Source organism: Sinohyriopsis cumingii, chromosome 15 (assembly GCF_028554795.1).
Source record: "Sinohyriopsis cumingii isolate HCF-2022 chromosome 15, ASM2855479v2, whole genome shotgun sequence".
NCBI classification, from domain to species: domain Eukaryota; kingdom Metazoa; phylum Mollusca; class Bivalvia; order Unionida; family Unionidae; genus Sinohyriopsis; species Sinohyriopsis cumingii.
Window position 1 is genome coordinate 15,375,297 of NC_142975.1, and position 15,449 is coordinate 15,390,745.

General features: G+C 36.1%; 1 protein-coding gene across 1 annotated transcript in view; it reads left to right on the forward strand.

Moving 5' to 3' along the window:
• The first annotated feature begins 228 nt into the window (after positions 1-228).
• LOC149781301 (lysophospholipid acyltransferase 5-like) overlaps positions 229-15,449 on the forward strand; it is a 56,883-nt gene continuing 41,662 nt past the window's right edge. The window contains exons 1-5 of the mRNA XM_089935389.1: positions 229-459; positions 7,925-8,032; positions 10,465-10,571; positions 13,260-13,391; positions 14,920-15,027. Coding sequence (XP_089791515.1) covers positions 378-459; positions 7,925-8,032; positions 10,465-10,571; positions 13,260-13,391; positions 14,920-15,027 — 537 coding nt within the window. The 5' untranslated portion in view covers positions 229-377. The remainder of the gene's footprint in view (positions 460-7,924; positions 8,033-10,464; positions 10,572-13,259; positions 13,392-14,919; positions 15,028-15,449) is intronic.

A 15,449-nucleotide genomic window follows, 5' to 3' on the forward strand; every position in this document is an offset into this window, starting at 1 on the left:
GTGACGTTAATCATACTGGGGTTATTATGATGTTATAAAAGAAAATCAAGCGCTCGAGGACAGTTCAAAATGGCCAGTACATGTACTTTGTTCGTAAGTTTAAAAAAAAAAATCTTCCTAAAGCGTGCGAAGGAAAAGACTGAAGATATCCCGATTGAATACTTTTTTTCCCCCTTTTCTTCAGGATACTAATAAAATACAACGCGAAATATATATATTTAGGGCTTTAGCCAGCAACTCTAGCGCCGTAATTGTTAGATTTTCGTATTTATTTATTAGTCACAATGGAACGCAAACGTCACTGAAATTTGATAACTCAAAACGAGGTCGACACCGGTGTTAACAGTCACTCACTGGAGAGTAGCTCGATCGATTAGATGGACGGAATAGTCAAGACCGTTGCTGTCAATCTGGGCACGACTGAGAGTGCGATCCGACTTTTAACCTCCCTCTTTTTAGGTAGGTAAGACTGCACATAGTACTCATCTCCTTCTGCACTCTGATTTATCTACATCGTTAGAGCTTAGTATTTGCAGTCTTGTTGATGTATATACGTGACCTTGCTTTTGTACCACGTGTTTGTGTTATTAAACGAATCAGCAGACCAACAAGTCATTTTTTCATCCCTATCGTTCCTAATGACAGTGCACATGCTGGTAAATACTACTTTATAGCAACCAAACTAGTTGGATACTACATACTTAATAAAAAAAAATATATTAAACCATGGCAACTGTTTCTTTAGTTTTTAAACTTTCAATTTAAAATTCAAAGTTTAGTTGTAAACAGTTTTGAAGTATATTATTTTAGTCTACTTAAATTTAACTTCGGTCGATGTATAGGTTTGGTTTGAGTCTTACGGCACAGAAGCGCACAAAAGGCCCAAGGTCAAACACGTCAGAATAGCATACCATGCAGAGCTGGTCATGCTACAATACTGGTCAGTCAGTCACCTGACTTAAGTGCATTGCAGATAACTGACTGACCTTCTTACCGTTGTAAACCAGAGATATCCATATTTGACGTAACGCAGATTTGGTGAATTTGTTACCCCTCTCTCCCCCTCACATTTCATAACAAAAACACAGACCATTATATGACATAACAAAGCTTTGGCCCACCAACCCCAAACAGCTATCAAAAGCTTGAAATCCTTTTGTATAGAACAACGCACAACAGTACAACACTGCATTTTGAAATTAGTTAATACTAAAAAAATAATCTTGTTATCTTGATCTTTAGACCATTGAAAATTGATGTACGAGAAAAAAAATTATGAATAGGAAAGACTTAAATCCAAGAAATAGAGTTGTAGACATATTATCTTATGAGTTTATTTCTTAATGTTCTCATTTCCAATGGTGTTATCACATATCTGCGTAGTGTACATTTTATCTGAAGATAGCGCTTGTCTTTTTTGTGACATCACATTTTTTCACAACCAGCTATCCCCCAATGGTTATTCAAGTTGGACCCTCCTCAGAACACATGATGTTGTATGTGGACTGCCCCATACATGGCATATTCCTAGACAGTGTTGGGAGTAGTTTGAGACCCCAAAATGGTGGGTGGGTCAGTGCATATGGGCAAAAAGAGCTTTGATGAGTTATATCATGTATTATTGTAGGAATAGAAAAAATCCACAAGATAATAGATAAAATAATAAAGGGATCAAATATGAATATTCAAATCAGCATTTGGAATGTGTTTCATGTAAGTGGTGCAGAGGTCCCACTATGAGTCCAGGACTACCATTTTGGTAAAAATAGGAGTCCCACCAACAAAGTTGCAGTCCCCTCCCAGAAAACTTTGCAGTTTTGAAGAACTATTGGTTGCCATTGAATTTAATTTCTTTATTCTTAATGACACTGAGATATAGCTGTTGTTTGTCCATCAGAGTGAGACCAAAATTTTGTCAATCCAAACACTTAGCCAGGCATCACACACTTTCTTACGCTTGGCTACTGCCCCATCTGAACTAGCATTTCTAGCAACTTAAGCACTTGCTAATGAAATATTTTCCTATTTGTGAAATCAATCCAAACGAAAGATTTTTGTCTTTTTTGTTTATAATTTGATACAAAGTTAAGCTCTGCATCATTATGACATGAAATCACACTCTCAGAAGCCATGTTAGATAAAAGACTTCTGTAAGCTGGTGATACAGCTGTGTTTACTGTACTGCAGTGTTCCGTTAGTGAATTGTATTCACTCGGTGTTTAGTAACTGTTACAAGCCATAAACAAAGTTGCCTGGTGACACTGAGAATATTAAATTTTTAGTATGTTCAATTGTGGAATTTATTTCCCTTTTGTGGGTTGTTTGTAGTAGTTAAAAATGACTGATGTGGTACGTTGAGTGTGAGCCGACTTGCAGACAAGCCTAAAGGTCATGTTATTTTATTGTTTGATTCTGTCAAGCATCCAGTGAGATTTTATTGATGCAGTAGAAGTTTGATTCTCAGAAATTGTCAATAAAGTTCGATTATTTTATGATGAACAGTCATTATGACTTTTGTATTTACTTTTCTTTAATTTTACAGTCAGCAGAAATTTTCTTTCAGTGCTAGAAAACAATACTGTGGATATTTTTAAAAAATATTACGATACCTTAAAAGAAAAGAATACTATCACACAAAATGATATTGTTTTCATGTGTCAGTTTTTTGTTTAAAATATCAGAAACAAAAATGAAATTTGAAAGACAACCCAATATTCTATCATTATATATATATTGTAATAGTATTAATGACAAAGAGACCTATTTAAAAAAATGTATTGAAACCTATAAATTTATTACAGTGTATGAATGAAGGATTTTTGTTGTTGTAGGGTTTTAACACCATTTTTCAGCACACGATAGGCTATACATGGCGGCCAGTATTAATGGTGGAGGAAGAACCCGGAAAAACCCCAGAAAGAACCACCGACCCACGAGAAGCTACTGGCAAGCTTTCTCACATACCCACATTGGCTGAATCCGAGACTCGAACTTACGTAGACAGAGGTGATATGGCAGTGATCTGTAATGGAGAGTGCTTTAGACCACTCAGCCACTCGGGGCCCCATGAATGAAGGAAAGAAATAACATAACAACCTTGCCAGATCCATATGTATTGATCAAGCAAGTAACACACATTTTAGGGGCTCCGAGTGGTCTGAAGCGCTCAGCATTATGGATCACTGCCATCTCACCTCTGTCAGCGTGGGTATGTGAGAAAGCCTGCCAATAGATTCTCGTGGGTCGGTGGTTTTTTCCGGGGGTTCTTCCTCCAACAATTATACTGGCCACTATGTATAGCCTATCTTGTGCTGAAAAATGGCATTAAACCCAACAACAACATACATTTTACATTTTAAATTCGTTTTTGGATTACTTTGTGACATGACGGGTTGTTATGTGTTATGGTTAGGATAGGGTGCTTCCAATATTCTATTTAAATTGTTATGAAAGTCCAACCCAGGCTTGATTTTGGTTGGAAATTTAATTAGTGAAAGATAGATGTAGATAGCCCCCAGTCAGCAATGCCTATGGTTAAATGATTTAATATACAAAAGAAAGTGAAATTCAACAAATAACAATCTAATGATAATTCAATAATCAAATGATTAAAATTTTCAAAGTACTCTCCTTCCGCTTGAATCTGTGATAGCCTATTACAACATTTGATTAGTGTGAGATAGCTTTCCACTTGTCCTGTATTCTACTCATCTCTGTAATCTCTCCTATTCCTCCAATTCCTTCTCTTCCTCCCGACTTCCTCCAAATTCTTTTACCTCCTAGACTTCTCTATACTTCTCCTCCTCTTCAACTCTGACTGCTCTGCTAGTCTTACTTCTCTCTCCCTTTTTAGAGACTTGGGACTTAAATGAACCGGAAGTTCTGTCCCCCAAAACTTCCTTTATGAAGCTTTGTCTTTCCTTAGAATCTATTCTCTAAGTTTTACTGCCAAATTATGAGTGGCTTTCTCGGAGTAACCCTATATTGCTCAGCATCTTCCTGGGCGAGACTAAATTTTCACTTGCTAGTTAGAAGTTATAATTTGGATCGAAATTGTTATCACACCCTCCATCTCAATTCCGATTTGATGTTGCTTTGACCTGATCCAATCAAACTTAGTGGACAATGTCCTTCTTGCTGTCTGTCCAAGTGGGGACGGATTTAGAACATGTCCTGTTTTCCTCTTGCCAGTTCCAGTGATCTTGGGACAAAGCTGAAACACATAAGTGGAAAGTCGCTCAGTCTAATGCCTGTGCCAAGCCAAAATGTTGGGTCTTCTCTCTCGTCACAGTAACCATGCGTAAGGAATTAACTCTAGCCAGCGGCAATGTTTAGACATCAACCATGGATTGGAATAATACCTTGGCTTATACACGACTTACGAACTGGGACTGAGCAAACCTGACATACTTTGATGGTTAATTTAAATCAATAACATGAATTATTGCAATCAAGCTTAAGCTTAACGTATAGTTACCAAAGGTTTAACCAACCCCTCGCCCCTTTTCAGATCTTACAGAATGGGATTTTCAACAAGATGTCTAACAATATCTGTTTAGTCCAAATTAAAAATGGTGCCACTCAGACATTCTTTGTCCACCAAAGCAGCTAATTTGAAATCATTTTATTGCTGAAGAATACCAGAGATGGTTTTAACAATTAGCAGTTATATACATGGGAGATATGGTCTCGTCTTGAATTCCTTGAAATTCTTTTCGTCCAGTATCCGTTGTTTTCATGTGACGTCACAAAACGTGTGTATTTCCATATCCGCCATTATGAGTCCCTAGCCCCAGCACCTAATAACATTGTTCTTCCTGCATAATTACAAAGGCATGTCTCATTTTCTGTAAGAATATAATAATACATCTCATTCTGTTGTGCCTGTCAACCGTACAAAACTGAATGCGTGACTTTTCTACTTGTTTTCTTCAAGTAAAACATTTAAATTTCAACCATCTTTAATTCTTTCATAAACAAACAGATCGATCAATAAACAAAAGTATACACAAATGGATACACAAACAAATATAAACATTAATGATTTTCAGTTTTCATGGGCTGAAATCAGTCATTTGGTTATCGTTCAAGTTAAGAGCTAATTGTTAATATATAATTTCATATTTCTAAAAGCATTTTAGGAATACTTCGTTTTGACATTCAACACAGTTATGTTCCGTTAGGCATGTGTTTCGTTTGAACACACTGAAGATGAAACTTCTTTGAATGGTTATCGCTTTCATTCATTATCATCCTACGTCCATCATCTCCACCACAAATACAATATGTGGCCATTATAATTAAATTGGTTTGTCTTTGACACAAACACCTATTGTAATGAAAAGTATTTGTACATAAAAGTTCTGGCATAAAAGATGCTATGAAATTTTAATTTGTAGCTGATATTGTATCCCGAAAATCATTGTCCTAAAATATTCTTTACAAGCTGTGTGTGTGGGGGGGGGGGCCGAGTGGTCTAAAGCACTCTCTGTTACGGATCACTGCCATCTCACCTCTGTCTGCGTGGGTTCGAGTCTAGGATTCAGGCCAATGTGGGAATGTGAGAAAGCTTGCCAGTAGCTTCTCGTGGGTTGGTGGTTCTTCCCGGGGTTTTCCCAGGTTCTTCCTCCACCATCAATACAGGCCACCATGCATAGCCTATCCTGTGCTGAAAAATGGCGTTAAACCCAACAACAACAAGCTTAGGGATATGATATGAAACACTTTAAAAATGTCAATATTGTCTGTTTGTAAAAAGAAATAATTGCATTTCTATTTCATAGCAATATGCACGATCATGGTTAAACTTCACTATTCCATCTTTCAATATAAGCAAGGGAACTTAACAGCTTTGTTTTTATTTTCATGCTATATGGCCCTTAATTTTAGGTATAATCTATGTATCACTTCGATGAAATAAATGTCCTTATCGACAGTTAAATCAAATTATTATCTTGAATATACATGATGACTAATGTTGACAGAGGTTTGTTAGGGACTCGAGGTGTGCGCGCGTTGCTTTGTGGGTATTTGCGTACTCAGTTGTGACGTCTGTGAAAACAACACATAGTGTCGGTTACTAGGACAAAGCTGTGAAATTATCTGTAAGATCCCCCAAGGTGTAGATATGGTTAACACATTGGAACCTTGGCTAGCAAAGATGTAATACCACCTGCTTATGAAAGGTTACTGTCTCAAGATCCAAAATTGTCTCTTGACCTCTGCAAGTTAACATTTACCAAGACAATTAAGATGAATAATTTTGTGTCAGTGATGTCAGGTTCAAGATCAAATGCTACAAGAATTCATTGTGGAGTTTTGAACATCACAGGCAAAATGAGGTTACAGTGGCTTAATTTTCATACTTTATTGGGAATTTTGAATGTGCCATGGTGTAGCAAATGAGAACAACATTCTGTTAAATTCTTGGAAAGCCAACTTTGTTTTGAAAGGAGTACATGTACCCACCACCACTAGAAATAAGGTCACTCTGACTAAATATGTTTGGTAAACTGTCATTTATACAACAAAGCATGCCATCGTGCCCTTATCAACTGTTCTACATGTATGTGTAAATGTTACATATCAAGCTTCTTTCGAACTGTCATCCCATCATTGTACTTAGTAAATGTTATATGGAGTTTTAAAAAGATATCTTGTGTTAAGTTTGGTACTCTCAAATAGTCATAATAAGCAGACGTTAAATAGACACAATAAAGCAGGCATTAACACATTAACCCCTAGCGACGAGTTAACGTGGCAGAAGGTAGTAGCCTACTGCCGAACTCTGTAGCGTCATGGTCATGCATGATACACTAAAGAGGGTGTTATTATAGAAAGGTAGACAGATGTAGCTCAACAATGATAACAAATACATGTAATCTGGAATAACTAGTTGCACTACAAAATACAGTTCAAAAAATTTTGGACCCGATTTTTTTCTACCCAAAATTCACCTGTGGTCATAATCCGATTTTGTGTCCGGATTTTATACTTTTTGGTCCCAGATGTAAGGCAAAGCAGTATGAACTGCAAACAGACAGATGAACCTTTGCAAAAAGTAGGATAAGATGGGCATTTGGAATAAAGAGTGGTCTCGATACAAAAATAATTGGCTCCGTATAGCAAAAAAAAGAAGAAAAAACTTTTATCCTTCTGTTCATGCGTGAGCCAAATAGCCAATGAAAAATGATGTTTCTAACACAACTAGGCAGTAAGTTATTGAAATATCACCTGGGATTTGATGTTTTTGGATCTATTCAGAAATAGCTTTCAAAATGTGTTTCCTACTCGATTTTCAGGCAAAAATGACAAAAGCCTTCAGGGGTTAATGTGTTAAAGATATTTTACTCTCAGATAGACACAGTAAAGCATTAAAGATATGGTTCTCAAATAGACATGATAAAGCAGGCATTAAAGATATGGTACTCTCAAATAGGCACAAAAAGTAGGCATTAAAGGTATGGTACTCTCAAATAGACACAAAAAGTAGGCATTAAAGGTATGGTATTCTCAAATGACACAATAAGCAGGCATTGAAGGTATTGCATGCATCCATGTGTTGAATCTGTTATGAAATTGGATTGAAGTGGTTCCTTTTGAAATACAATAATAATAATAATAATTATTTATAATAATAATAATTACAAATGTTGCACTTTTCAGATTGTAGATATTAGATAGTGAAGAGAATTATAAGGATGAAAAAAGGAATGAGTCTGAAAAGAACTTGTCAGATTAAGTTACTTGTTCTTGCCAAATGGCTGGAAAAATGTATAAAGCTGGGATGTTTGGAAGGTTTGACCAGATGTTGCTGAAAGATTAATGTTGAATATACTTGTCATTTCTACTATTGTTTAATTAATAAATGCTTATATCTAATATTTTATGTGGTTCATGTATATCTGAATTGTTTAATTTACAGGCTTCCCACTGGGTTTCGTGTACCGAGCTGTTATCCATCGAAAACCATCTCATGTCCAGCACCTCTACTTCACTTTTTGTGGCCTTGCTATTAGTTACTTTAATTTTGGTAAGCGTTTGAAGCATAAATATAGTAATAATATTAATATTCTAGCCAATAAAGTGCATGATGAACAGGTAATGCAGTGGTCACATGGGAACATTAATTTTTGTTGTTGCTTCTTCATGTAAGTGGGAAAAGCACAAAACAATAGTCAGTCTGTTACTTGCTACTGTGTATTTTGAACCCCAATTATTTTGATTGGCTTCTTGTATTATTTCCTGATTGTGTGGAGTAATCATTACCAGAGGACAAAGTACATTTAAGCTGATTAAATAGCAAGAGGATCAAAGTTCAAAAATCTCAGGATAATGTTGGATAGATGATCACAACAGATAAAGTGATACATTTTGAGATTATTAATAGAATATACAGTCAAGCCTGCCCTAATGGTCACCTTTATTTGATAGTCACTTTTCCGTTATCATTTCTCCATGTGAAATTTACACAGGAAAAGTAATGTTAAATTGTCAGCTGTTTTGTGGCTAGTGGAGAGATATTTCCTAACTACACAGTGGTTTCTTACTGTTTTAGATGATCACTTGAAGTGAGTGACTGACTGCTTTATGCAAATGAAGCATTTTCTCAAGAAAGGTCTTCAGTGAAGACATGCCATGTGAATTAGGCCTTCAGTGAAGACATGTCATGTGAATTAGGCCTTCAGTAAAAACCTGCCATGTGAATTAGACCTTCAGTGAAGACATACCATGTGAATTAGGCCTTCACTGAAGACATGTCATGTGAATTAGGCCTTCATTGAAGACATGTCATGTGAATGAGGCCTTCATTGAAGACATGTCATGTGAATGAAGCCTTCATTGAAGACATGTCATGTGAATGAAGCCTTCATTGAAGACACGTCATGTGAATTAGGCCTTCATTGAAGACATGTCATGTGAATGAGGCCTTTTGTAAAGACATGCCATGTGAATTATGATGCTCCATCTGATCAGGTGCAGGACTCACACCAGTTAGAAGAATTTTTATCACAATATCTCAACTTAATTTCTTTCTTTTTTTATTTCATTCTTATTCACTTTATTTTTTAACCCCACTAGAGAAATATTGTTTTGTAGCACATGATCCTGCAGGGCTAAATTGTTTGAGAAAAAAAATGAAAAATGCATTCTGCTTTTAAATTGAATTTATGTTAATTTGACTTAGTATTGTGCCTTTCCTACATTTGCTGAAAGGGTGATTGATCGGCATTATATATTTTTGTCCATCCAGCATGTACATTAGACTCCTATTTAACACCATTTTTGGTCTTAAAATCACCCACTGGTATCTTCATTAACACTTTCCCAGCTCCAGTAATCTAACTTTTTTAATAATGAATTGCTCCGATGGCCTAGTGGTTAGAGCGTCTGCCTTGAATGTAGGAGGTTTCGGGTTCAAATTCCAGCCAAGTCATACCAAACACTTACAGAAATGGTACTAACAGCTGCCTCGCTTGGTGCTCAGCATTAAGAGGTTAGTGTTAGGACTGGTTGGCCTGGTGCCAGGATAATGTGACTGCATGGGACATCATGCTACATGTCTGTGGCATGCTGCCTCAGTGCTAGACATCACTATAAACTGTCACTGCTGACATTGTAGCGATATGACTGATTTTTTTTTTAAAGCTACGTTAAAAATATAAATAACACACACACATACTTAATAATGTTTAAAAATTATTGTCCTAACGATCATCAGGCAGTATTTGCTGAACAAAAATTGTCATCTGAAGATACAGCATGCTGGGTATCAGCTGTATTGGGGTTTTCTTGGTAGCCTAACTCGGACTACTTTATACCAAACAAGCTGTTACTGTAAAATAATTACCATGGAGGGGGTGGGGGCAATATTACCGACTGTGTCATATGATGTTAATTTCTAGATGGCATGTGAGTCTTGTCACATCCTTTTCATTTTAGCTAATAAAAATGAGTGCATGTGTCTGCAAAAGCTGTCTCAGACAAATTCATAGTTCAAAGAATGACAAGGCAACAAGACAAACGACTAATACAATTGTGAGTGCTGAAGATAAAAAAAAACTTCCATATTATATCATTTTATTTTGACTTTCCACCAGTTGTATCATTATGTGTATCATCACAGCAATGAATCATTTCATCAATAATAATATTATTTAAAGAACAATATTGGTTCATAAACTAAGTTGTATCATTATGTATATCATCACAGCAAAAGTATTGATGCATCAATATATTGATGAATCATTTCATCAATAATAATGATAATAGTATTTGAAGAACAGTATTTATTCATAAACTAAGTTTGATAATTGAACTTCCATTCATAGTACTTTGTTAAGAGGCAAGTTTGTCCTTTTTTCACAGGTGTCTGTTTAAGACGGATGTGTATATGCAATCTTTCTTCAAGTTGTACTGACCAGATAAAGTGCCATGTTCTAAATTTCTGTTTCTCTACTGCAGGTTGGGAACTGCTGCATCCATTAATCAACATTTGCGCCATTTGGTTACTGTTGTTGGTGGCTGGTGGCACAAAACTCTCAGTTGGTGTAGCCTTCGTGTTCAATAATGTAAGTAAACGTTTTACAAAACATGGTTTGCAAAAATCGTTGTCCAACAAACTTAGATAAGTTGAAAATTTTGTAGGGCTACTAATAATTATTGTATCAGTACCCATGCAGATTGGATTACCCAACCTAGGGCAAGTGCCTCATCATAGAAATTTAGTAAGTGCAAGTGCATTTTTTAAAAACTAAATATCATCTGTGCTGTCTTAAAAGTAACAAGTTCAGTCCATACTAACAAAGACAGTTTGATCAGGGTACTTGCTATGTGGCAGTTTGAGATTCATTTTAAACATGCCCTGAATGCAAAGTTCAAATTGCCTTTCCATGATTTCATGCCATTCCCACTACCCCTTTAGTTTCAATAAAAGTCGTCAAAAATTGTCAAATTTTGTGTCAGTTTCCATTACAGAGAGTAAGAAGGAAAGTTAGATGAAGAAATTTTGTGTTCTATAATCAGTTTTGATGATCAAAAGTTACACTGCTGTCTATAGAATTCCTGCATAAAGTTAACACATTAGTCTTGGAGAAAAAAAATGACAAGCTGAATTTTTGCCACCCAGTTGGAAGATCAAAGAAAATTATTAGCCATATCCACATCCATTACTGATATGATTAATCATTCTATCTATTGTTTCATCCAATAAACCTATAAAAAGAGGACTTTGTTTTGGAGTCTGTTTTCGACTAGAACTTATCTTCACAGTTGTTGTAAGTGTTGTACAAAAACTGGTAAAGCAAATTCAGAGAAGTTTTAATAATTCTTATAAAGTTTTAAAAAGTATAATGGGGGTAGAAAAATATTTAAAATCCATTATTGTCCCTGGGCAACCAGGTATGAAAAACTGGTTGCCCAGATTTTCTGGATGTCCATTAAATTACTGCAATTGTCCCAGTTTGATGTAATCAAAATTTTTCATAACCGTTTGCCCTATTCATAAATATTGTGTAATACTAGTAACTTTACACAGGTCCTGCTAATGGAAAGTTAAATACTTTTTAAAACTCGTTGAGGTAGAAAAGAAAATAATCTAACAATTCAGTTTTTCTGATAAATCAGTTATTGAAGGGTCACCAGACTTGTCTGTCTGTCAGCTTTTTAGTAGTTGGCCTCCACTGACATGAAACTTGTGTCTTCTATGGCTATCTGAGTCAGTGCACAAAAGCTTTCATGGCCAGACGCCAGGAGCCCCTTTAATTTCAGATTGATCCATCCACTCTTCTAAATAAAGTGCCCATTGGGATTGTAATTTGCCTGAGAAAACTTCATTTGTGCTGATGAAATGCAGAATTTTATTTTCAGGTTGTGGAAAGAGTAGTTTATTTTAAATATTTATCCCCATGTATGCTCCTTACCCTTATGAAGATCATCTACAAAGTCAAGCATGTGACCTATGAATGGTGAAACACATTGCCTGTGATGCTACAGAGGTAGGACAAAAGTACAGTTTTTAAGGCTGTCTACTGCACATACTGTTTTATAGTTGATATCTGCTGTTTATGAAAATTAACTGGTGTTTTAATTCATTAATAAATTCAGCAGCAAATCACCCCCTCCCATAATTTTTTGTGTTTTGTCCATGCATTACAGAAACCACTGCAAAGAGTCTACTGGGATCAGAACTGTTCAGCAGTAATTGTGACCAGTGCAGTAATGCATGGCTGAGTAATCGGATTATGGCAAATGTGCACACAACAAGCTGTTAATTGATTATCCATTTATTAACATATTGAGAGTTTAAACCAAATGTGATGTTTTTTTGGAGGTGTTTAAAGTTATAAAGGAACTAAAGCTGGTCCATGACAACTTTTAAGATAAAAATGAAAGAGCAACCAAAAAATGATTCCCACAGAAAAGTTTGAGTAAGTAGTGCAATACAATTTAAGCATTGAACAACATGAGAAGTCAAAAGAGCAACCATATAAAGCACGTAAAATGTTAATGAATATCAGCGCTGCTGATCCAGTGAGTAAGGAGGACATTGATTGAGCATTGGTCGATAACAGGACCTGTATGGAAACATTGTTATTTGTAGATTATTTAGATATGTAAATAAACACACAATCAGTTTAGTATGATTGTTTCTTTTCATGATTAAAATACAGCAATTGCAATGTTGTGTGACAAATAATATTAAAAAAAACCAGTAGTCCTGTTTGTATGCATGGAATTGGAGTCGTGGCTTATGGAAGTTGAATCAGTTTTTGTGATTTTTTTTTAAAAAGTCACCAGCTTTGGGCCTGTGTTTGAAAAATTTTTGGGAGCACTGAGCTGTGTTTATGATTTACATTATCATTATTCCCATAATCCCATTCACTTTTGAGTCTGACCTGTAAGAAAAAGTAAACTTTCCATGGGGGATTATTTTTATTAGTCTATAAGCCAGTGTAGTATGTAACAACAATTGTGATTGGTTTGAATCATTTATGCTTGCCATGTTCATTCTTTTGAGTTAACCAACACAAACAAGCATCACATGCTCTACAGCAAGTGTCCATGTCTTACACTGGCCAATAAGAATGTGTCCTACTAGATCTTCGGCAGCTAATTTTGAAAATCTTGTTATAGCTGAAGAACACCGATTTCAATGCTCAGCAGTTTTAAGGGAAGAAATAGTCTTATCTTTGTTTGCAAAAAATTATTTTCAGCCAGTAGAGCCAGTCTTGTTTACATGATGGAATTGTTATTTTCAGGGATACTTGATATTGGGTTACCTGCAGAATACAGAGGCCGTTTACAATATCAGCTGGACCTTGGCCCAGTGTGTTCTCACCCTTAGACTAACTGGGGTAGTTGTGGATGTCTATGATGGAAAGAAAGAAGAGGTAATGCAACATTTTACTGCTGTGTTTTAGTGTATTTTATTCGCATTAGATTGATTGATTGGTATTTGTTGGCAAATAAGCACACACAAGACTAGTGCTGATGCAATCAAGAGTAAATTGCTTTCCCAGAAACACTCCACATTTAGTGATATTTGATAGTTGTCCTCTGAATGGTTGTTGCTTGAAATAAATTATTTCATCCTATTTGAGTCATTCTTTCAGTTTGACTGTTTTCATCTCCTGTCAGCTGTAAATATAGCTATTCTTTCTTTAAATTGTTTCCTTCCTTGTTATTCTTTGTTGATTTGCCATTGGATTGTTCATGGGTCAAATGGTTAGGTGCCAAAGTCATAGAAATGGGGTCTTTTTTTAGATATATTACAAATCATAAAACATTAGGGAAACATCCACTACCTCGTATATCCCATCCACCCAAGTCCCTCCTGCCAAACCAAAGATGTTAATGTCTTTTGCGCATGTTTTATCACTAGAAGTGCTAAAAGGTATTCTGCTTACCAAGATGAAGTCAAATGAGCCTTGTATTCTACGGACACAGGGCTTGGTGCCATCCTCTCATTTGTCAGTTAATGCTTCCACTTGTGTCTGGTCAGCACACTTTCTCAAGAGGCCTTGCAAATACCTACATGTTCTTTAGTCTGAGCAACCCTACAAGTTTTCTTGTTACATGCGAGGTATACTCCATCCATTTCCGTACTGAAATTCACTCTATCCTTATTGTATCGAATAATGTGCATCTTGGTCATCTGTTTCATCATATAAAAAAGCCAACTAAACTTATTTCCCTTGAAATTATTCAAAATTGAGAAAAGTTCAAAAACTGATTTTGTTGGAACTTTTGCTGTTGTCTTTGTTATTATATTCCATTACTTTTTGCTATTTTATTTGTAAACTTCAATGCCAATTTAGTGTTTGATGCATACGTTAATATGCTTTTGTCTGATTTTATTTCCAGAAGAGATAATTGGCTGTCACTCATTGGTTATCAAAAGAAAATGTCCCTTTGTTCCAAAAAATGTCTATGTGGTAAGAAGAAGTGGCCTCATTATCAAAGGTCCGCTTTTACAAACAACTGCTCCGGTTGCCTAAGTGTATAGAGCGTCTGCCTTGATGCGGGAGGTCGTGGGTTTGAACCTCAGCCGAGTCATTCCAAAGACTGCCTTGCTCGAGCTCTCAGCATGATGCCCTAGTGCTAGACATCACTTAAAACTGCCACACTGCAGACATTATAGCAATATGACTGAATCTTTTTTAAAGCTATGTTAAAAATCCAAATCACACACACACACACTCCCCCCCCCCATTTATAAGAAATTCCTTGCTGTGCATTTAATTCATTATTGATTTACATCATGACAAGTTAAACACAAGAAAAGTAATCACTTGAATGCTGTTGTAAAAACGTACAGAAATAACATGTTACGCTTCTTAGGGTGTGATTCTGTAGATTCTGCACAGACCGGGGTACTAATATTGGTAAGAGATTTTGTCAGATCTTGTTATATTTCAGGAAAAGTTGACAGCAGAGCAAAAGGAGTCAGCTCTTACAAAATCGCCCAGTCTGCTGGAGTTACTAGGACACACCTATTGCTTTTGTGGATTCCTTGTGGGACCCCAGGTACAGTACTGACAAGAACTAGGATCATTTTTGCTTCAATTCTTTCTGATTAAAAGCCAGTTTCTATGGAGATCTGGCAGGCATCAACCAGGTGGGCTGATTTGACATCTGGCTAATTTTCATAGTGTCTAAATAGATAGTCAGGCCAATAGTCAGACAGCAGTAGGATTGTCAATATTTAATGGATATCCATGCTGAATAACTTCATTGACTTTCAGAATCCTGAAGGCTGCAACTTATTTGCTATCAGTTAAGGTCACTGGAACACAATCCCAGATGGGTGCCAGTGACTATATCTCCTTGCAGTGTAAGTCTAGAAATACCTATGTTCAGTTGAATACGATTCCGGATGGGTTCCAGTGACTATGCCTCCTTGCAATGTAAGTCTAGAAATTTGAGTTGAATCAGATTGTACTTTGATG